The following is a 24,333-nucleotide window of genomic DNA, read 5'->3' as shown; positions in this document are numbered from 1 at the left end:
TACCTACTCAACTATCACAACCACTCAGCCAATCGCATCACTATTCGCAGATGCCGGCAATGGTCTAGACCACATCGAACACTCTATTTGAATCGAATTAAAGTCAAATTAAGCAATTTGAAAAGAATTCGTTAATTTCACTCAGATGTTGGCACTCACTCTCAGCGAATGTGTATGATGTTCGTGCTCGGTGCGGCAATGGTGGTTGGATTACGGCGATCGCGTAGTCATTTATTTTGAGATCAAGCATATTTCACAAAGATATTTAAAAAATTCAGATATTTTCGAATAAAAGCGTTGTAAACTGGAAAACGGCGACAGTTTGCCAACGGCTACGTAGCGCGAAATATTAAGAAAAGAAAATAAAAAAATTGTCTGAGCAAATAAATAACTGTTTGATAAACTTAAAGAAAGTCGTGTGCAAAAAAGTGAAATCAGTGTGTTGGAAAGTGATAAACTAATTTTGAAAATTTAATATAAAGAATATTAAGACAAAAAATAAAAAAAAAATAAATAAATTAGAGTTGCAATTTTGTGCTAGTGAATTTATATATAATTTTATTTCGAATTTTATTTTCGTAAGCAACCACACAGGCGCACACACATTTGTATACATACAAACGACAATTATGATTTGTCCGAAGCGTACAGCAGAGTTGATCGCGCTCCATTTGGCGCCCCTCAAGGATGCCGAACCTGCCTGGGAGGTGGGAGTTTCTAAAATAGCTGGACGTGGCATTTTCACAACGCGCGATCTTAAACGCGGCGATGTGATATTTCGCGATATTCCGCTGCTGATCGGTCCTTCCGCGCGCGCCGAGGATACGCTCAATACGTGTTCGGTGTGCTTTAAAAGTTTGCCTGATACGAAATTTATGTGCCGTCAAGGCTGTGGTTTGCCCGTCTGCTCGCTTTGTGGCAAAAAACAACAACACAAAGTCGATTGTACACTTTTCAAAACGTGGAAACCCTGCGAACCGGATGTGGCCAACTCTTTGCTCATTCGTTTGTTGTGCGTCGGACGCGCCATCAATTTGACAAAGGATCAACGTGATCTTATCTATTGTTTGCAAGCGAATTTGGATAATAATCATCGCACTGAAGTGCGCAATGCCGCCAAAGGTTTCAATGAGTTCCCCAACGATAAGAAAATTATTGAGATTATGAATCGTACTGTGGCCGTGTTGCGTACGAATGGTTTTGATGAGACCGCCGATCGCACCAATGACAATCAGGAGTTTCCCCATCGTGCATTGTATCCATTGTTTGCTGTCATGAATCACGATTGCATTCCCAATTCATATTACACTTTCGAGGATAAGACCAGGAATATGGTGGTGCGAGCCTCAGTGGATATACCAGCTGGCACGGAGGTCACCACCACGTACACGAAATTGTTCACCGGAAATATTGCACGACATCTATTTTTGAAAATGAAGAAGGGCTTTACATGCAAATGTCCGCGCTGCTCCGATCCGACAGTAAGTGTGATCTCTGTGAAGTTTCTATGAAAGTGTGAATGAATTATTTGTGACTCAAGCGCTAATGAGTGTAGATGTAGCATTAAAAATAAAGCGACAGCCAATTGATAGATGGTATATGTTGTATATAATGAACGCTTACACTCTTTGAGGATGTTTGGCTGAGCTCCACCTCCCATTTGTGGCGTGCGTCTTGATGTTGTTCCACAAATGGAGGGACAGTTTTAAGCCGACCCCGAAAGGCACATATTTTTTATTAGGAACTTTTCATGGCAGAAAAACACTGTGAGTTTTGCCATTGTCTGTCGAGAGGCGGCCGCTATTAGAAAATCCTTTTTTTTCTATCATGGGCGGGGTTTCATGCACGGATATTCGAAACTACGCACTTCCGAATGATAGTCACGCACCAACCCATTCAATCTTGGCGCGAATGGGTAATATTTAGAGGAAATAGCTAATATTTACTTGTGTAAAATACTTTTAAAACCAATTTCCAAAAGTCCAGATATTGCGTCTGAGGAGCATAAGTAAATATTTTGCATGAATCGTTTTGATAGGAATAAAAATTGCGTAAAATTATTTCCTTGAGATTGAGTTAAAAAACATTACTTGATTATTAGCAAAAATGATGTTTTGTAATGGTAAGGACCGAATTGAGCAAAATTTTAGAAAAAGGGACAGTAAAATTACCCCGTTACTAAGTTGGTGTTGTGACAACATAAAAATTCCTTATAAAGGGTGGTTAAGTCTTAAGGGCCGGTGTTCATTTTCAATAAAATAAATTTTTTTTAAGAAATTATTCTCATTTCTCTTTGTTATGATAATATTGGTCCAGTTCAATTACGTATGGATCAAAATATTGACGAAATGACTGCCGCGGCCTCGGCGGCACACCTCCATCCGGTGGTCCAAATTTTCGATGACGCTGAGACATAATTGAAGTTCTATGCCGTTAATGTGCCGAATTATCTCATCCTTTAGCTCTTGAATTATTGCTGGCTTATCGACGAATACCTTTTCTTTCAAATAACCCCAAAGAAAGAAGTCCAACGGTGTCAAATCACATGATATTGGCGGCAAATTGACATCGCCGCGACGTGAGATTATTCGGCCATCCAATTTTTCACGCAAAAGAGCCATTGTTTCGTTAGTTGTGTGACAAGCGGCACCGTAATGTTGAAACCACATACCGTCCATATCCATATCTTCCAATGCGGGCCATAAAAAGTTCGTTATCATCTCACGATAGCAAACACTATTCACAGTAACTGCCCGACCAGCCTCATTTTGGAAAAAATACTGCCCAATTATGCCGCCGGCCCATAAACCGCACCAAGGAGTCACTTTTTGTGGGTTCATTGGTGTTTTCACATCTCCTACAGACCCGGTTTGCTCAAACTTTTGCACAATTTTTCCGATTGTACGCACATTTGGACATTAAATTTCCCGAAAAAATCACGAAGTACGCGATATGTATTTTGATTTGAGGGCCCGTTTTCATAATAAGCCTGAATAACTTTAACGCGTTGCACGATTGTGTATATCTCCATGATTCAAATTGAGTTAGTCTGAAATTGAAAAATGTCAAATCAAGTGCAGAAAAAAACTTAACGTTTTGGTGTGGTTCACATTCAACATCGGCCCTTTAAATTTAACCACCCTTTGCATGCACGGGGAATGCTGCTCGAATGACTGTCCTTGGTAATCGTGGATATAAATCCGAGTCGTTCCGGTAACCTAGAATCAACTGTTGTGGAAAACCATTTTCAAGTGTTTCTGCCCGGCTATAAGAGATCTCCCTACAGTGCAAGGAGCTCAAAAAATATTGAATTTTCAAAAAGTTTTTTTCGGACGGAATAAAAGAGAATCGAAAAAGGCTACTAATGAAGAGTTTCGCTAATCCATTGTGCTGATAAAGTTACTAAAAATGTTTGCTTTAAACGATGTAATTTTAGTTATGTTAATACTGAAATTTCGATTTTGGATTGAGACAGACAGTGAGTCTGAGCTGGAGTTAATCTGTCAACTTGCAGTGATATTTTTAAACGAAAATCTGCGATCATTTTTGTAAATATAATATGCACCGTCTACTAGTAGTAAGAGCTATAAAATTCCTTGGTGTACATTCAAATTAAAAGAAGCTTAAGAATTTGAGGAACAAGTTTTTTAAAAAATTTAAACTTTCTAATGCCAAGTTTCATGAAATAAATATTTGCGCTTTGCTAAAAAATTCAAGTCCTTAAGTAAAGTTACACAGCATAATTATGTGGGAGGGTTTGAGGTTGAAATTAAAACAAATCCTAAAACATTCTGCCGTTATGTAAAATGCAGAAAGTCCTGCTCTAGCATTCCCTTTTACCAAGGAGGCTGTTGAACTTTTTGCGAACTTTTTCAGTTCCAATTTTGAACCCGCGTCAGAATCAATTCGATATGACAGAGTGAATACTGCTTCTTCTGTTAAGTTTGCTTCTCTCCGGCAGTTAACTGTTGATGATATTTGGAATGGCATTCAGCATATCAAAAGTTTATGCCAAGTGGATGTTGATGGATTATCATCTTTTCTTGTCCAAAAATGTTCGACTCTTGCCTATCCACTTCTGCTAACCTTTAATAAATCGTTAGCTTGTGGACAATTCATAGATGCTTGGAAAGTTGCTTGAAATAAAAACGACATTGCGAACTACAGACCTATTTTTAAATTTTCAACGTTTTCAAAGCTCTCTGGACCTTTTCCACTCACATTAGCTGAAGGGATGAGTGGGCGAGGTGTAACATTTGGCGGCAAGGCATGGCAAACATGTTCACGGATGGCTCGAAGTTGGACGGAACGGTTGGTGGGGGAGTATTCTGTAAGGGGCTCCCCATCAAGTTCAAATTCAGGCTTCCGGACCACTGTAGTGTTTTCCAAGCGGAGGTACCCGCAATTAAGGAAGCAGTGGATTGGTTGCTTACTTAGGTAATTACCATTAAGGCAGTAAATATTTACTCCGATAGCCAAGCGGCAATTAGGGCCTTGGGCGCATTGTTTGTGCTTTTGGGATCGGTCGGGGAATGTCTAGCTTCTCTCTCGATTGTATCCGAATACTTCGATGTCAGGCTCATTTGGGTTTCCGGTCACAGCGGCATAGAAGGAAACTTCTGGGCTGATGACCTGGCTAGACCGGGAACTTTAGAGACGGTTTCGTCGCGAAATGAGAGGATTGGGGTTCTCTTAAGAACCTGTGGAAAGATGGACCTCGAGTCAACTCAGAGAGCGCTGGGCTAGTGCGCAAACGTGCAAAATCCCGAGATCCTTCTGGCCACGGATGGATCACGGACGTTCGATGGAACTCCGAAAGCTAGCAAAGCCCCAGCTCTCGAGTTTGGTGGGTATGCTTACCGGATATTGTGCGTTAGGTATCCATGCGGTGAGACTTGGGATTGCCTCAAGTCCGTTCTGCAGAAGCTATCTTGAGGATGAGGTGGAACCATCTCAACACATTCTTCTCAGCTGCCCTGCTCTCTTCTGGCAAAGATTCGATATAGCGGAACATAGAGCGAAAAGAAATCGCTGATGAGCTTGCCAGGAAGGGGCTGAATTGGTCTCAGAGACCTCCTACCCGGGCATCGGCATCCTCCTGAAAGTTGTTAAAGGGGAACTGCAGAAATTATTTCTCAGGAAAGCGCAGAAAAGATGGAGCTCCATTTCTTCATGTGCTATTTCGAAAACGCTTTGGCCCCAGTTCAATATACGGAGGACTCAGAAAGTCCTTTGGACTCCTCGCCATTCAATTTCCTAACTCGTTGCTGTGTTTACCGGTCACTGGATGATCGACATACACGCGAAAACGCTAGGGTTGCTGGTTGTATTTGTTGATGATGACCGAATCATGACTGAGTTGCGGTGGTGGTAGCCGCTTCATATTGCTGAAAAAGCTTATCAGGTTTTTAACCTATCAAGGTCGCCCATAGAAGTGACTCAACAAGGACTCGAAGTAATGCCGAGTCTCACAGCATGCATACCTCCCGGCCAATATCCTGCAAGGATACCCACGAAATTTGAGAGCTGAGAATTTGTTAACCTCAGAAGATTCCTCGAGCCTCTTCGATCCACATGCAGCCAGAAAGATTTGGCGACCTTACAAGTTTGTGTACTTGCCCAGCGCTCACTCACCTCGCAGTTTTCTGCAATATCGCTACGACCAGGTACCCAGATGAGCTTTATATCGAATTCGGACGCGATCGTAAGTGAAGCCTGGTATTCTCCAACCAATTTCGAGTGCACTATTATCGAGCTCAGTCTAACGATTGCCGCTTTGCTGTCGACTCTAACGCCGCGTGTGACAGTTATTACACAAGTGAGCAGCGAACCAGCTGCTTCTTTAATTACCAGTATCTCTGCTTGGGTTCTGCACTGCAGGGGTTCGGTAAGCTGAATTTGAGTCTGATGGGTAGCTCCTCCGCCAACCCTTTCATATAACTTCGAACTTCAACGCGTCCTGACTCCAAATTGCTGCATTCCGCCCTCTCTTCACTTGAAAGAATGTGAGTGAGGAATATTCCGCTTGGACTAAGCAAGGGTGTGCAAAAATAAGATCAAGGGTTATATCCAATTTATTAGTGTATTTATTAATCGGTATTAGATTAAGGCTTGAGAAACTATCAATATAAACAACTTCATCCTTGAAAACCTACAGAGTGTATACTTACATATGTATGTGTGTATTATATGTATGTATGTATGTTTGTATGTAGTTATTTTAACATAACATCGATAATTTATGGCTCATTAGCATCAAAATCGGCGTAAATAAATTCATAAATAAGCAGACAAATATATAAAAAACGATGCGACAAAAATAGGGCCGCAAGAAGCTCAAAATGAACGTATTTAAAGATTTGGACAGCACAGATTTTAAAGAAAATATATAGATATTGATATATAAATATGTGTACATACATATATACATTGAATTTCACTGCCACTCTTAATAAACACTTAACATTTAAGCAGGAGCATATAAAATAAATTTGTATAGGATTTAGACAGTCAACTAGGTTTTTAGCGCTTCAGAATGGGTTAAGGAGTCTGATTTGTGAGCCAATTGTTTTATTCAAAAATTCCAAAGTGATTTTTCAGCATTCAAATATTTATTATGTTAATTATATTAGCGCGCGTCCATTTTGCCTACGTTGCGTGAGAAAGTATGTAGCGTAGCAATATTTTAAAATTTATGTTCGCTCCGCAAATTATATGCATGTACAGTATTGTGCAAAATGTTGGGGTCCATTGGGGTCTCTGCTGAGTCAAATATCTTAATGCTTTCGAAAGGATTTAATATAACTTTATAGCACGTTTGAAGCCTAGACCTAGGTTTTTGCCATACAAGTTAATATTTTTGCTTTTGCTGAAAAGGCAGTCACTAGAAAAAAATTTAAACATTTTTTTTTTTGGAAATAGGTTTCTCGCGCTTTGACTGTTTTATTTTAAGTTAGAAAATCATTAGAACAATCATGATTTATCCCCAAAATATTCTGGCGAAATACTATATCGAAGCAGAAGCCAAAGCTATTAAAGATTCCAAAGAGAAAATGGGGCTGTATCGCCCATGTTCTGCTCAGGGAAAATGGTGACATATCAAGGGCGGCGATCGATTGGAACCGCCAAGGCAACCGCAGACGAGGAAGATCAGCGAGCAACTGGAGACGACTGCTGGAGTCAGAAACCCACCCATGCGCCTTAGCTGAAATGATGCTAAGGGATTGGCGCAAAATATACCAGAATGCCAGAAATTCGGTGTGGCTTTATGCTCCATACTGCAACTCTAGCAATTTTTGATGATTTATCATACAGACTTGAAAATAGGTATGCTCAAAAAATTGTTTTATTACTGAAAAGTTGAAGCATATCAAGCCCTACTGGTAGAAAATCCTTCTCTCTATTACACAGTACAACTGCACTGAAATATTTCTACGGTTACTAAATTTTCTTTATATAAATTGAGTTTATTGAGTTTAGTTTATTTTGCAAACATTTTTTTAAAATTTGTTGTCTTATTCGCCTTTTGTGGAAATAAATTTGAAAAATTAATTAAGGGGTTATATACCTTGTGAGCCCGAAAAAATGGACGATTGTCATAATTTTTTTTTAAACATGTTTTAGAACTTTTATTCAAATGAGGCATATATCATACTGAAGGGTAACTCTCGAAGAATACATTTTGGTGTTTTTATTTTAAAAAATGTTATTATTTATTGTTGAATCTGAACGGTTTATTTACTCAAAAAAAAATTTTCTCGATATGAAAACCGCTTTGTACCAAGAAAACGATTTTTGAGGGGTTGAAAAATGGAAAAAAAACAAAAATTATTCCAGCGAACTATGCAAATATTTATAAAAAATGAACCGTTCAGATTCCCGAGGTTGTAACTTCGAATAATTAAAAAAATAGTTTAAGCAAATCAGTTAAATAGTTTTTGATAAATAATGATCACCGCGACGGTAATATTCAAAAAACCCGACTTCGAGATAATCGCGTCTAAAGTTTTGCGTGCACTTCTCGTTCCAAGAAAGGTCGCGCGCTTCCACGGTCTGTAACTTTCGTTCTAGTGCTCCCATCTTTATGATTTTTTGAATTGATATTTTTAAGATGATGTACTTTTAGAATATGCTATAAAAAAATTTCGATTTTTTAATCCAACACAAGGTATATAACCCCTTAATCGTCGTAAAATGTACGGCTGCTGTGAGAGCCAGTGCAGTTAACATCAAAGATCATACGCATCGCCTGCAGTTACTATGCAGGTGTGAGCTGACTGCTGGGAGAGTGAACAGAGCAGTTAACAGTAAAGAGCAATTAAATGTGAAGTTCACCTTCATCCGATTAGTATTGGTTAATGGGGGTTCTTTTCAAATGGACCAGCTTGGAGATGACTACGATTGCTAGCTTTGCTAAGCCTACAAGATTATTGTAAATTCTTTTGCTAAGAAATAAATATTTTATAATTTATGTACCTCTATGCCTTTATATTACTAAAATACTATATTATCTCATATGCATTCAAAGATAACCGTGATAAAAAAAGGTGTAGTAAGTTTAACTTTCAAAACATTTATTTATTCTCTTAAATCTTTAAATCTTTAAAAGCAGAGTGATTCTGGTTTTAAATATCCTACCCGATTTATAGAGTACGCGTATTTTAAATTTACATTCTTTTTACATATTGATTTCAGAGTACGTTGTTGAGTATGTTATTTACAGATCATATTACAATTACTCTATAAAAAGTCTTAAATACATTCAAAATACTTTCGTACGCTTTGTTCGCCGTTCATTAATACCCCTTGATCTCGTTTGTTCGTATGACATCGCCTAAAGCACCATACAGAACAGAGTATAAAAGTGATCCTCTCCTTTACCTTCGTTATTACAAGTGTTGTGGCTGACTCTCAATTTCCTCTTGCGCGCATTCATTTCCAAAGAAGTTCTCAGAACTACAACTTTTTTTCTTAGAACGAGTCAGACAAGCCATTGTTTTTGCGATTGTTTGTCTTGATTGGCAAAGTGGTCTGCTTTTTTGTTACTGCTTTGCTTATTCACATTTTCATGGAAATTTTGCCATTGAGAATCACTTTTTGGTTGGTTGGTTAAAGTGGTGATTCTTCCAGAATCCAACTAGCGCTTCGCACCATTTTGTTGCCACATTCTCGTTACCAACTTGTTTAACGGTTATTTACAGCATGACTATATCCAGTCTGTGCGGTTCAGGAACCTCTTTAGGTTGTTGACGTCTAAGTCAGACAGTTGTTTGAGATTATCGAACAGCGGTCGGCCCAGGGTTAACATTCTGTCCCTCCATAGGGCAGGCATTTACAGAGGAAATGGAAGATTGTTTCCGTTTTCTCCGGTTGTTTACAACTGTGACAGTATGCATTATTAATGCCGACGATTGCTTGAGGTTGTAGATGGGCCGTAACGTTCTGCTAATTTTGCATTTCGTCTGGACTTTCCACCTACAGTCTGCGATTCGGAGGTATTTTAGGGAAATTGTGCTTTTGACTGCACCTAATGGTGTGAGTACCGATTCTGCAAGAGCGTTATTCATGGCAGATCCCCCTCTTGCCAGTTCATCTGCTTTTTCGTTGCCTTCAATGTTCCGATGTCCCGGGACCCAGATTAAGGTAACTTTATGGTTTTCACCCAAGATGGTGAGGCTATTCCTACTTTGTTCCACCACTTTGGAGGTTGTTGTGGCCGAACCCAGTGCCTGGATTGCAGCTTGGCTATCCGAGAGAATAGCGATATTACCCTTAAAAGAGAAATCTGCGATTAGTAACCTACAGGCTTCCCCAATTGCCAGTACTTCCGCCTGGAAGACACTGCTGGTATTAGGGAGACGCACAGATTTCTCAATTTTAAGTCTGTGAGAATATATTCCAGCTCCAATACCGCAGCCCATTTTACTTCCATCCGTTTAGACTGTAGTGTCGAAATTGTTTAGAGAGAATCCCTTATTCCATTCTTCCTTAGATGGAAAGAGCGTGGCAAAATTCCTATTGATTGTTACCGTCGGGATGATTTAGTCAGTTCTCACCGAGATTAACTGAGTTTGTCGCAATAATAGACCAGCGTGGCCATACGTTTTTTCCTTCCAGCGACCCGCTTCATTTAACCTAAATGCACTCATAGTTGCTGTCTTCTTAATATGTAGGTCTATTGGAATAACGTGTGTCAGTGCATTGAGGGCCTCTCTAGGACATGATCTGATTGCACCGACCGTTATTGCACATGCTGATCTTTGTATTCTGCCGAGTAATTTGGTATTGTACTCTCTCCCTAGAGCTTTCCACCAAATTACCGAACCATACGATAAAATAGGTCGTAGGTCGAACACCCAATCTTCTTCCAAGCATACGTTTACAGGCATATAAAGCAATTTCTGCCTTCCTTACCCGTTCTTCAACATTTAATTTTCAGCTTAGCTTGGAGTCCAGAATTACCCCTAAGTACTTTGCACTGGGTGATAGTGAGAGAGTTTGCCCGTTAATATTTGGTCGAGTAAAAGTTGGTACCTTATATCTGGTGGTGAAAAGCATAAGTTCTGTTTTACGCGGGTTTAAACCTAGGCCACAGCCAGTGGCCCAAGAGTTAATCTCGCCTAACACCCTTTGAATGATCCCACTGATCGTATTGGGACACAGTCCTGACACCATTAGGACCACCTCATCAGCGTACGCCACCGCTTTTACCCCCCTCTCTTAAGTTTTGTTAAGACTTTGCTAATAACGTATAACCAAAGAAGTGAAGACAATACTCCCCCCTGTGGAGTGCCCCTGTTGAGAATCACTTTTACAAAATCAAAACACGTGGTGAATGCGCCTAAGAGCCTCAAAATAATTTTACTGATTTTATATGGTATAAACATAACTTTCTATCAGTGATCAGAATATTCATACCTTAAAATATTTTGCACTGTCATCCACGGACAAGAATTGTGCTTTTGCTCTTTGCTCTTTGTCTCTTTGAAAGTAAATCTATTTGAGAGAAAGTGCGTTCGGTGAGTCAAAAGTTTACATTATATTTAATACAATTTTTTTAAAAATAACTAGATGATTTTTCTAGATTATAGTTGAAATAAAGATTTAAAATTAAATTAATTAATTGCTAGCTTTTCCTTTAGCGAGATGGAAAAATAAATCAAAGGGAACTGTAAATGAAAAAATTAACCACAAAAAACATGGTTTAAAAAGGAAACATAGACGAAAATCTTTGGCTAAAGAAAACAATTTGCTTAGGCCGTGCACAATACTGTACGTGCTTGAAGCGTTAGAAAAATTTAAAAAAGAAAAAAAAAATTAAAACAAAAATAAAAAAATAAAAATACTCTGCTTGTATGTATGTATATCAAAAATGACATTTTGCCGGGCGAAAAATTTCACTGAACGTAAAATACCAAAACAAATTGATTTTGATAGAAAATTAGATTCTCAAAAAATGATATAAAATAACAAAATACAAGATAAGTATGTACATATGTATATACATATAAAGTATATATGTACGCGTACGCAGACAAAAATATTTTTGAATGCGCGCAAAATGTATAAAAAAAAAACATCATAGACGTTTTTCTTTGTTTTTCGCTTGGCTAACTTTTTGAGGTGTAAATTTAATTAGTAGTAATATTTTGGTTTAAAAATAAACATTGATGACTGTTGAGAAAATTGTTACGTTAAGATTTGGTTGTACCAAAATAAAAACGAAAAAACGTAAAATAATAAAATTTCGAAAGCAAAATATGGAATTGTGCGGAAAACTGAAATCAAAACAAAAATAAAAGCACAAGCAAAAAAGTGCGAGCAAGTGGTGGCGTCTTGAACGACATATGTACACTTGTCTGTCTGACTAATGATTGACTGACTGAGTGAGTGCTCATTGCCGACCTGGTGTTGTTGCTCTTGAACTTGGGCCACACGCAGGCAATCGCCGTTGGCTAAATGGCGGCTGTCAGTTGTGTAGGTTTAATTGGCTGGCCGTTTCTTAGGAATTCCACTTAACGACATAATCCCTATGAAAATTATGAACGATAAAAAAAGAAAGCTGTACTAAATGTTTACTTGCATTTAAAATGGGAAACAGTTTTTGCCTAATGAAAATTGCATGAATTTGAAAGCAAATTTCATAAATATCTGTGGCAATAAATTGTAACGGATTAAGTGGGCATAAACAAAAATTAATGAATAGCGTCATTACTATCAACATTGTTGGCGTTTTGATAGTTTAAAAACAGCTGCATGGCGATATAAATTATAGGGAAAATACAATGAAGTGCACGAATTAGATTAACACTAGGTAGGTACACATATGTAGGTTGGGTGGTTGTCGTAGCGACACACTTACACCTTTCGCAGGTCCATTGTGATACCACTGGAGCTTATCCTTACCCTATGGGTTCCTTTTCAAACCATCCCGTAGCTTTAATAAACGATTAGAGCTTCGTTAGTTTAGATGCGCTATGTCCGCTACATCAGTTGAAAATGAGGTATCAAGAGTGCGCAGCCTCCTCAAAGCTAAGCTTTCACACTCACATAAAAGGTGTCTAACTGTTTGCTCTTCCTCTGTATTAAGACAGCTTCTACAGAAATCGCCGGACGGAAGTCCTAAGCTTCTAGCGTGGCTGCCTATTAAACAATGACCAGTTAATACCCCTATCATTTTTCTTATAGCTTCTCTGTTAAATCTTAACAAAATTTTCGATCGACCGCTGTCCCAATTCGCCCATGTCCGTTCGCATGTTGTGAGGTTTTGCCAGCTTTATTATTTACAAGTGGCTATAAGCATGGGTATCAGCGTCTTATCCGGTCGAGCGTTGAAATACTGAAATACCTGAAATACGCTGCCATGATCAGGTAGGCGAAATGATTGGCATACTCCGAGTTTATCGGAGTGAGCCCCTCTTGTTGTTTAGTTTTGAGCCATCTGTATAGATATTTATATCATTTTTCTTAATTTTATACGCAAGCGCAGTAGCGGACATCAACTAGCAACAAATGAAATCACTTTAATGCTTTTTTTTCTTAATGGTTGTTTTAGCAACAAACAGATTACGACATTCTCCTATAGCAGGGCTTCGCTAAAAATTAGTGCTGCAAAGGGAGTTGCAGGGAAGTCTACCTTTAGAAACCGAAAATAAGCTTTTTGGCCAATGTTCATTTGATCTTAAAAAACTAATATGCAAGAACTTCTCCTGAAAACACAAAAGTTGTACAAGCTTCGATTCCCACTACGAAAAAACGGAAGAAAATTCCATTAAATATCATCGGAAATATAAATGCTTGAAGGCCAAATTTTGTGCTTTGATTAAAAATGCCAAAATGTGATACACAAGAAGCCAAATACTAAAAATATTATCTGCCCCATATTCAAAGAAGATATGTGATTAACAAAACATTGAGATATCCGTTTTAAATATGGAGGTTATGAAACAAAATGCAATTAATTGAAGTGCGTAAACTTATACTTTTTTATATTTTCTTGGCGCATGGATCTTATGGGAAATAAGACATTAGCATAAAATTTTATACGCAATAATCTTTTAAAGATTTTTTTTGAGGCGGTTGAGAAAACGCAGATGATAGATAAATAAATGGCAGCCTTGGTATGCAGTGTGGAAAAATATAATAGAAACGACTTGCAGAGATTTTTAATTCAATTATTTTATATTAATGCCAGTTATGCACTTTGGCTGGAACTGCGCACGCAGCAATAATAGCGGCTAACGGTTGTTTATTTGCAAAGCATTTCATTCCGCTCTTTTATAGTTTAAGTGCCAAAAGTGAACATTCGAATAGATGCACCTGGGAAAAATAGAAAGAACGCGTGCTTGGTGATATTTTTGCATGCCAATGGGTACATAATTGTTTGCTCTTCCTGGCGTTAAGAGTTCTATTCATGGCGAGTTCTGTTAAGTTTGAGAAATATTCAGCATTTAAAGAGTAACTCAAATAGCTGGTTTTGTTTACATTTGAGGTTTTATTGACAACAGAGGGTTGTCAGAGTATAAACCAGAATTTAGTTGCTCCCGTATCGGAAAGTGAATTGAAGCCTAAAATTCAAACAGGAAATTTTAGCTTTCCATAAGTATAATTTTAAAGGAAAATGGTCAAGATTATACTTCAGCAAGATTAAAAAAAATTAACGAAATTAATAAAAAAAAAATGTTAATTAAAAACTTCTTTAAGAAATACATTGGATGATCACTTTGCAGTAACAGTAAAAATGCAGTAAATATAATTTTTTACTAATGCAGTAATTGCAATTAAGAATTACTGATTACTGAAAAACATTTAGTAAAAATATTTTTTTACTGATAACTGAAAAAAATTGCAATAAAAATATTTTTTTAATGATTAGTAAAAAAAATGCAATACAAATATTTTCTTACTGATTACTGCAAAAAATGTGCAATACAAATATTTTTTTTCTGATTATTAAAAAAAAGTATGTATGTCGAAATTAAAAAAAATAAAATTAAAAAAAAATTAAAAACTGTTTTAAGAAAGACATGTGATGAACACATTGCAGTAACAGTAAAAATGCAGTAAATATAATTTTTTACTAATATTGCAATTAAATTTGCATTACCAAAACAAAATTTCAGATTCCTGAAAAACTCTAGTAAAAATATTTTTTTACTGACTACTGAAAAAAATTGCAATAGAAATATTTTTTTTATTGATTACTGAAAAAAATTGCATGCAAATATTTTTTTATTGTTTACTGAAAAAAATCCAGTAAAATATTTTTTTCTGATTACTAAAAAAAATTGCACAAAAATATTTTTTTATTGATTAGTAAAAAAAATGCAATACAAATATTTTCTTACTGATTACTGCAAAAAATGTGCAATACAAATATTTTTTTTCTGATTATTAAAAAAAAGTATGTATGTCGAAATTAAAAAAAATAAAATTAAAAAAAAATTAAAAACTGTTTTAAGAAAGACATGTGATGAACACATTGCAGTAACAGTAAAAATGCAGTAAATATAATTTTTTACTAATATTGCAATTAAATTTGCATTACCAAAACAAAATTTCAGATTCCTGAAAAACTCTAGTAAAAATATTTTTTTACTGACTACTGAAAAAAATTGCAATAGAAATATTTTTTTTATTGATTACTGAAAAAAATTGCATGCAAATATTTTTTTATTGTTTACTGAAAAAAATCCAGTAAAATATTTTTTTCTGATTACTAAAAAAAATTGCAATAAAAATATGTTTTTAATGATTAGTAAAAAAAATGCAATTAAAATATTTTTTTATTGATTTCTGCAAAAAATTTGCAATACAAATATTTTTTTTCTGATTATTAAAAAAAAGTATGCATGTCGAAATTAAAAAAAATAAAATTAAAAAAAAATTAAAAACTTTTTTAAGAAACACATGAGATGAACACATTGCAGTAACAGTAAAAATGCAGTAAATATAATTTTTTACTAATATTGCAATTAAATTTGCATTACCAAAACAAAATTACTGATTCCTGAAAAAAATCTAGTACACATTTTTTTTACTGATTACTGAAAAAAATCTAGTAAAAATATTTTTTTACTGACTACTGAAAAAAATTGCAATAAAAATATTTTTTACTGATTCCTGAAAAAAATCTAGTAAAAATATTTTTTTACTGATTACTGAAAAAATTTCATACAAATATTTTTTTATTGATTACTGAAAAAAACATCCAGTAAAAATATTGTTTACTGATTACTGAAAAAATTTGCAATACCACCATTTTGTACTTCTTCTTCTTAGCGTCACAGTCCTTGGTGAACCATTGCTTCCTTCACAACTCCTTGCCATCGATCTCGATTTACAGCCATTTCCCGCCAACATTGCATTCGCATTTTCTTAAGATCAGCCTCCACATCTTGTAGCCACCTTTTCCTCGGGCGTCTCCTTTTTCTTTCTCCAATTGGGCGAAGATCTAGTGCCTTTCTCGTTGATCGCTCCCTTGGCATTCTAGCCACTTGCCCCAGCCATCTAAGTCGTTGAGACTATAATAAATCTTATTATAGTTTCTTGCTTAACTACCTATGTCTTCAAGTTAAGCATTGAGCCTAATGCGATAAGAGCCATCTGCCAGTCTAAGCGGACCATAGATCTTTCGGAGCGCTCTTCTTTCAAATCACATCAGCTGTTTTGTCTCGTTAGCTTTCAGCGTCCATATTTTACAGCCATATGTAAACACAGGTCGTAGCAGGATTTTATACATTCTTAATTTTTGCTCACGCAATAATATTTTAGATCAGCAATCAGTCCACTTAGATCTACTCTTTCCTCCAGCTTTTTGAACGCAACCTGCAGTTCGTTTTTAGTTTTTGCCATTATTAATATATCATCTGCATAGGGACACACTTGCAATGGCTTGTTGTAGATGCTTCCATTCGGGTTTATTTTGTTTAGTATTGCATGTAACACCAGGCTAAATATCAGCGTTAAGAGCTCATCTGCTTGTTTAGCTCCTGAGGCAATAGAGAACGGTTCCGTACATTCACCTTGCACTATAACGTTTGCTATCGTATTTGTAAAGGTCATAATAACAAATTCAATATGGTTTGTGAAAATCCATAAATAGGCAATAAATATCAATGACGACGGGTGATTTTTTAAGAGCTATAGGAAAGTTTTTCAAAAAACACACGTAAAATTCAGAAAAATGCATGAAATTTTTATTTAAATCGATAGTACAGTCCATATAATTTAATGTTTGAAGATTATTAGTCCACTTAGTTCAATTTTGGCATACTCTTTCCAATGTTTCGGCCGGTATCTCACATATAAATGCTTTAATGTTGTCTTCCAATGCGTTAATTGAAGCAGGTTTGTATGAATAAACATGAGCTTTAACATAGCCCCACAAAAAATAATCTAAAGGCGTTATATCGCACGATCTGGGTGGCCAGGTCCCGAACGTGAAATAAAATGTTCACCGAACTCGCCTCTCAACAAGTCCATTGTTACGCGTGCTGTGTGGCATGTGGCACCGTCTTGCTGAAACCACATGTCATGCAAGTCAAGCTCTTGCATTTTGGGCAAAAAAAAGCTGGATATCATTTCACGGTAGCGCTCACCATTCACAGTTACGTTACGATTCGCAGCATCTTTGAAGAAGTACGGTCCAATGATACCTCCAGCCCATAAACCGCACCAAACTGTGACTTTATCTCCTTTTCTGGATACATAGGTAGCTCTTGCAATACTTCTGGTTGATCTTCACTCCAAAATCGACAATTCTGCTTATTTACGTACCCATTCATCCAAAAATGAGCTTCGTCGCTGAACACAATTTTTCGACTTTAAACTTTCTTAACAGCACACCCATTTTTATAATAAAATGCAATAATTTGCAAGCGTTGGTCGTTTGTAAGACGATTCATGGTTAAACTATAGACCAAACTGAAGATGTTTGAGAGTGAAACAAAACACGAAACGCGCGTCAGCTGTTTAAACCAACCGTTCTTCTAGTTGGCCAAAAAATTCCTCCTTAATGTTGTCTTCACTATCTTCGGTGGGGGCATATAAGGGTGCGTCATCTCGAGCTTCGGTATGGAAATATTGAATAACTTTAGCAACTAGCAAAATTGAATGTTTGTTGGAGTTTTTTTTTTTGATTTTGTCCTTTACAATCTGTTTCAACTGCACTTAGAACACAACATCCAACAAATGACCACCTTTACGAGGCACACAATATTGTGCTCTTTTTTTCGAATTTTCCATTACTTTTGCTAGCATTTCGGGTGATATTGCCTCTATTTCAGATCTAATGTTGGCCCTGAGCGCTTCCAATGTAGTGGGCTTGTTGGCGTATACCCTACTTTTTAAATAGCCCCACAAACAAAAATCCGGCGGCGTCAAATCCGGCGATCTTGGAGGCCACTCAACATCGCCACCTTTCGACATCAACCGGCCAGGGAACTTTAGCTTCAAAAAGTTCATCGTTTTGATTGCCGTGTGGCATGGGGCGCCGTCTTGTTGAAACCAGAAGTTCAATAAATTTGATGATGATGATTTGCTACAGACTCCGATTCTTCAAAATTTTTAGTCAGATTGCGCATGGTGTTATCAGAAGGCACTTTACGACCGCGGTATTTTCGACGGTATGCACGTTGAGCACGCACAATTGAACGACCATTTTCCAAATACATGGTCACAATTTCCGCGCGTTCTTTAGGTGTAAAGTTATTCATCGTTAAAATTGTACTGAATTGACGTTTCCAAATTATTTTTTCTCAAGTCCTTCTGACAATGGATAGCAAAGTTATTCAATATTTCAAGGCGTGGCCCCAAACTTGCTCTGCGTAGATTTGAACCGCTTCGAACAACTTCCATTTTTATTTTAACGAAATGAATGGCTTCGCTGTGTAGGGTTCGTGACAATTATTTTTTAGCCGCATATCTTCTTTAATATATGATTCCCTTTTTGAGTAGTCTAAATGTTTATAAATTTGCGTCGTGCTTGACTGTGCTTTTTGCCTTGCCACGTTGATATCTTTTACTTTCATTTTGGAAAGAAGTTGCACACAGCGATCTTGCCAATCTGTAGCGGTGATGTTTTCTGCAAACTTTAGACCGAACTCCATTCCCATGTCGTTCAGTTGTTTAAGCCAAAACACCTTTTTACTTAAGATGCCTTCTGTTAGTTTGTGTGGGAGTCTGTTGCAATTATATTATATTTATAAATAGTTTTCCAGATATACTTCATGTGTAGTTCTAAAGAATACATGCGGCTATCTTCTAAATTAGTTTCTAATGTTATTGCATAATTTGGAGTGAAGTGGGGTAATTTGAGGATTATTTTATAAAGTAACATTGAAGTTTATTTACCTCATCGAATAAGGCATATCCCCAAACTTGCGCTGCGTAGGTTTGTATCGCTCTGCATACGACTTGGAACAACTTCCATTGTTATTTTAATGAAATGAATAAAAAATCGTTCCATGTGCAATTAATACTAGCTTTTGCTGAAGTATTCCTGGCTTCTAAGTGCTTGTCGAATGCCATTTTGGGTGTGCGAATGGCACCCAGATATTTGTATACGGCCACCAATTTAATTTCTTCCCCTTAGTACCACCATTTTTCAGCCTCCATTATCTCGGATTTATTTGGGCTTACTTCCATATTCCATTCAGCGCAGTATTTCTCCAGGTTAGTAATCATGGATTGCATGACTTTAGGGTTAATCGCCAGGAGAACAATATCATCGGCATAAAGGAGAAGACGTATGTAACAGGTGGCGCTAAAGTAATCCTCCTATCAGAAAATACTATAAATTTTGCGATTGGCCCCTAATGTCAATTCTGTTTTGACATTTGTGTTTTTGACTTTGGCACAACGTGAATTTCGTCGCAGATTTCCTCGCCGTCCAACGCCTACTGGTGAAACACTGCGACGTTTAGCCGCTCGCCTCGAAGAGACTGGCACAACACGAGATGCTGCCAGGCGTGGCAGACTCCGGAGTAGCCGTTCTGCAGAGAATATTGCTGCTGTAGCCGAAGATGTCATGGAAGCGCCGTCGACATCGACCAGACGACGTGCCACGCAAATGGGTATAAGTTGACGGTCTTTACAGCGAATTTTGGTACAAGATTTGAAGATGTTTCCGTACAAAGTCCAAACGGTGCATCAGCTGTTAGCTGCTGACCGCCAATCGCGTCGAACATACGCTCAAGCCACCCTTAATCTCCACCAAGAGGAAGATGATTTTTCATCAAAAATAATCATGAGTGATGAGGCCCATTTCCATCTTAGCGGGTACGTAAATAAGCAAAATTTATGCTTCTGGGACACTAAAAATCCGCGTGTAACCCACGAAGAGCCATTACACCCGCTCAGAGTCACTGTATGGTGTGCTGTTTTTGCTGGAGGAGTTATCAGACCTTTTTACTTCGAAGACGTCGTACGCTAAACGATTACTGTGAATGGTGAGCGCTACAGAGCAATGATCAACGAGTTCTTTTTGCCGCAACTTAATGAATTGGGATTGGAAAACATGTGGTTCCAACAGGACGGTGCAACGGCACACTGCACGTGCCACAACCGATATGCTGAAGGATGCATTTCCCGGGCGCCTAATCTCCCGTTTTGGCGATTTGCACTGGCCAGCAAGATCGCCTGATTTGACCGCTCCAGACTTCTTTTTGTGGGGCTTTTTGAAGTCGCGGGCTTAGTTCAACAAGTCTCAGACTCTTGCAGCTCTTATAGACAATATCCGTCAAGAATGTGAGGACCTATCGCCGGAAGTTTTGGCCAAAGTGATGGAAAATGCCATAAAAATGGCTCAAATGGCCATCAACTGTGGCGGCGGCCATTAACATGACATCATATTGTCGACTTGATGTAAAAAAAATTAAAAGACCAAATAAAAATAATCCACAAGAAGAATCAAAGTTTTTCTTTTTTTTTTTAAATTACATCCAAAAAACATCTCAAGGTTACTTTTGCGTCATGCCCTCAACCAATAGTCCACCTTCTAAATTGCCGTGCAAATCGTTTAGGTATAAAGTGAACAATAACGGCGACAACAGACATCCTTTATCTCACCACTATCTTTCCGTCTTATTTCCCGGAGGGCACATATATTTATTTTGTATTCTATTAATTCGTCAATTATTTCTGTAATTTTTCCTGGTTTTAGCATTGTGCGAACATTCCATGTACCAATTTTCATATTATTATCCTTTAAACGTTGCGAGGGTCGATATCGTTGATTGTTGTTTGGTATCAGAGGCTGTGTAGGGTTCGTGACAATTATTTTTTAACATGATATTAGGCAGTCAACCTAAAGACCAGTCCCTTTCGGAGGGCTCAGCTCCGTTCTTAAGATCCTAGTGCTTCCATCGAGGTTTTCAGTTTTCGGGGAAACTGGAATATTTTTTGTTTACTACTGATTACCTAAAAAAAAATAGCCGAGAGTAGATTAAAAAAAAAGTATTAATACAAAAACTATATTAAAAGTCTAGTCATTGTTTTTAAGCAAATTGAAAAATTTTTAATTTTTTATTTTAATATAAAATTTATGAATATTTCGCGATCTGATTATAATTTAAAAATTGAGCGAAAGTTGATAAAAAAAAATTATATTAAAAGTCTTGTTGTTGTTGTTGTCGTAGCAGCTTAAACATTCCCCATAAATGTACGGGGACTGTACTGGCCCTTGGAAAGCTCAGTCCGGGAACGTAGACCGACTGCCGTCAGATACTTCTGTTTGTATTATTTTCTCCAACACTGTGCTTATATATACATACCCTATGATCAGAAAGTACCAGGAATGTTTAAATAAAACCAAACAGAGTTAAATTTCAGGGAAATTTATTTTATCTCCTTCAAAATATGACCCGTCTAAAGCGACACACAAGTGCCAACGTTTAACTTAGTCCTCCATGCACCCCTGGTGGGCCGACGAAGGGATGGCCTTCAGCTCCTTCATCGCATTCTCTTTGATCTCCGTCGTGCAGCATCTCTTAAACGCTTCAAAACGGATAAATAATATTCTTTATTGACTTTATATTCTGGCCCGATAGGAGGTACTCATGGTGCACTACGCCTTGGCAATCGAAGAAAACATTCAATTAAACATTCCCGGTACTTTTAGATCATAGAGTACATAAGACCTTTATCTTTAAATTTTTGTTTTAGATTTTACAAAAACATATTACGCAACATTATTTCAAGTAAACAAATATTTTTAGTATGAAATGAAACAGAACCATTTGGAGATTATTTACAGAGTCTATTTTCATTGAGAAAGGCAAATCATAGCGCTGTATGAGTGGTCAGTAATTCATTCATTAAAATTTCAAAATATTTTTCTTTGATCAAGCAAAATTAACCAAAATTATTATTATTTACTTTTTGTTCATTTTACTAAAACAAATTTCTATTTGCATATCTCCTCTCTTTACCAACAAAAGGAAAAAGGTGCCTTCATATCTGCCCTCTATTGTCGCGACACCAACTGCAGCGGACTGGCCGTGCCCGAGACCACCGGTATGCCGCATCCGAATTGGAATTGCTTGGTTTGCAAACAAAAATCGACGCATTCGCAAATGGCTAAGGCGCAAGATTTTGCAGCTGGTGCTATTAGTTCCAAATTCAATTCGAAGTCACTCAAATCGGTGGTGCTCTACTTGAGAGACAAAAGCTCTGGCTTTATACCCGATAGCAATCATGCGGTAATCGATGCGAAGCTGCAAGTGATAGCGCGTCTGGCGAAGAAACGAGAGGATTGCACTGATGACGAAGTGACAGCAAAAGCGAAATTTTGTGATGATATATTGGAAATCATGGACAAGCTGGGGCTGGGTGATTGTGTGATGCGCAGCTATTTGGAGACTCAGAAGGCAAAGGAAGTGAAGTAGAAGCAGAAAGCAGGAAGCGGCAAACAGGAAGAAGTGAATTTTTGTATAAAGAAATTGAAATATTAAGAAAGAATAAAATACAAGATTTTTTGCGATGCAGATGTTGGGAAAATCAATAAAAATATTTATGGTTTCTTTCTGGAAGAAACAAGTTAAGAAAAAAAATTTAAGAAGAGTTAGCATAATTAAATATTTTTCATTTGATAATTTCATTACATGCCCTTTAACATTACTCATTCATGTCATATAATTTGAATACGAAAATTTCGCTGCAAATCAATGCTGACACAGGTTTTATAAAAAAAAACAACTTTATGTGCAAAATAAAAATCTTTTACAAAGAAACTTACGTGCATATGAAATATACTACGCCTCGAATATTCAATGTAAATAGTTGTACTTGTACTTTGTGTTATTTATGTGCATAAAAATAAATGTATTTTAAATAAAATAAAATAACAGCAATGAATATGACAAATTCTTTATTTTTCGGAAAAAATATTTAAGGAAATATTTACTCATATTTAATAGAGAATATTTTTCTTTTTTAAAATTAGAAAAGAAGTAGGTTTCTCACTTTTTTTTGCTTTTAAATAAAACAAAAACAAAATATTTATTTTTCATTTTCTATTTCTATTATTAATTTCGCTTTCTTTTTGCATTCGCCACATAAATTCCTGCTTAGCAACTAATCCCCGCCGATCACTTTTTAATCCCACATAATTTTCAAGTTATTCACCCACTTAGTCCCGCATCGTAGTCCGATACATACGTACATATACAGTGGCCGACAGAAGTCTACATACACCCCTCCCTTTCGTTGTTTACAAAGTACAAACACTTTGCTTAAATAATGTGTTTATGCAATTTCATTTGAAATCTTTTTCTAATCGACTTAACTAAAACAAATCCATTCTTTAACAAAAAACAACACAGTTATGCAAAAAAAAAACGCAAAAACAGCGTTGACAAAAGTGTACATGCAGAACCGCTTTCCTAGCTTGTACTCTGATATCCTATGTTGTGATAACGGTAAAATACCGTTTGTATATTTCTTTCTTTCTTATGTTTGTTGCTTTGCTAATATTGATTTTAGTTGCAATTTGAATAATTAAGCGTCTACAAAGGCTCCTCGAAAAGAAATATCAGTTGACGTTAGAAATTTAGTTTTTCAGCACAGGAAAGAAAAAAAATCATATGGCGAAATTTCAAAAATCTTAAACTTAAGTCGTGCAACAATCCAGACCATTGTAAAAAACTTAAAAAATGGTGGTTCCACCGAAAATAAGCCGTGCAGTGGCCGCCCGAGCAAACTATTTCGCAGAGACGTCAGCTTGATTCTAACAGAAGAGGACGAAAAAGTTTCTGCTCCGAAATTGACCGAGGATATAGCAAGCTCATCAAACAAGTGTGTTCATCCAAGAACAATTCAAAGAGCTCTGAACAAAAACGGCTTTCATAGTAGAACACCACGAAAAAATCCTCTTATTTCTGAAAAAACCGTAAACTTCGTTTGGAGCTCGCCAAAGCACACAGGGAAAAGCGGAAGGCTTTTTGGCAAAAAGTTTTGTTTACAGATGAGTCGAAGTTTAATATATTCACTAGCGATGGAAGAGCAAAAGTGTGGAGGAAAAAAAAATACTGCACTGAGTCCGAAGAATTTGGTATCAAGAGTGAAGCACGATGGCGGCAATGTAATGGTTTGGGGAGCTGTTGCTGCATCTGGAGTTGGAAGATTAGTATTTATTCAAGGTAATATGGATCGTTATAAATACAAATCACTATTGGAAGTCAATCTGACATCTTTGGAGGATGATTTGAAGCTTGATCTAGGTTGGGTCTTTCAACAAGATAACGATTCAAAGCACACAGCACACATTGTGAAGGATTGGCTGCTTTACCATGCATCAAGGCAATTAAATACGCCACCGCAAAGCCCAGATTTGAA

The 24,333-nt window shown here is 36.9% G+C and overlaps 1 protein-coding gene across 1 annotated transcript; it reads left to right on the top strand.

Moving 5' to 3' along the window:
- Positions 1 to 222: 222 nt before the first annotated feature.
- Positions 223 to 22,854, top strand: LOC128857813 (SET domain-containing protein SmydA-8). Its single transcript, XM_054093590.1, has 2 exons — positions 223 to 1,481; positions 21,939 to 22,854. Exons 1-2 carry the CDS (start codon positions 630 to 632, stop codon positions 22,383 to 22,385), a joined length of 1,299 nt encoding a protein of 432 aa, XP_053949565.1. The 5' UTR covers positions 223 to 629; the 3' UTR covers positions 22,386 to 22,854.
- The last annotated feature ends 1,479 nt before the right edge of the window (positions 22,855 to 24,333 follow it).

This window comes from Anastrepha ludens, chromosome 3 (assembly GCF_028408465.1).
Source record: "Anastrepha ludens isolate Willacy chromosome 3, idAnaLude1.1, whole genome shotgun sequence".
NCBI lineage: Eukaryota > Metazoa > Arthropoda > Insecta > Diptera > Tephritidae > Anastrepha > Anastrepha ludens.
This window is presented reverse-complemented; position numbering and strand designations above follow the sequence as displayed.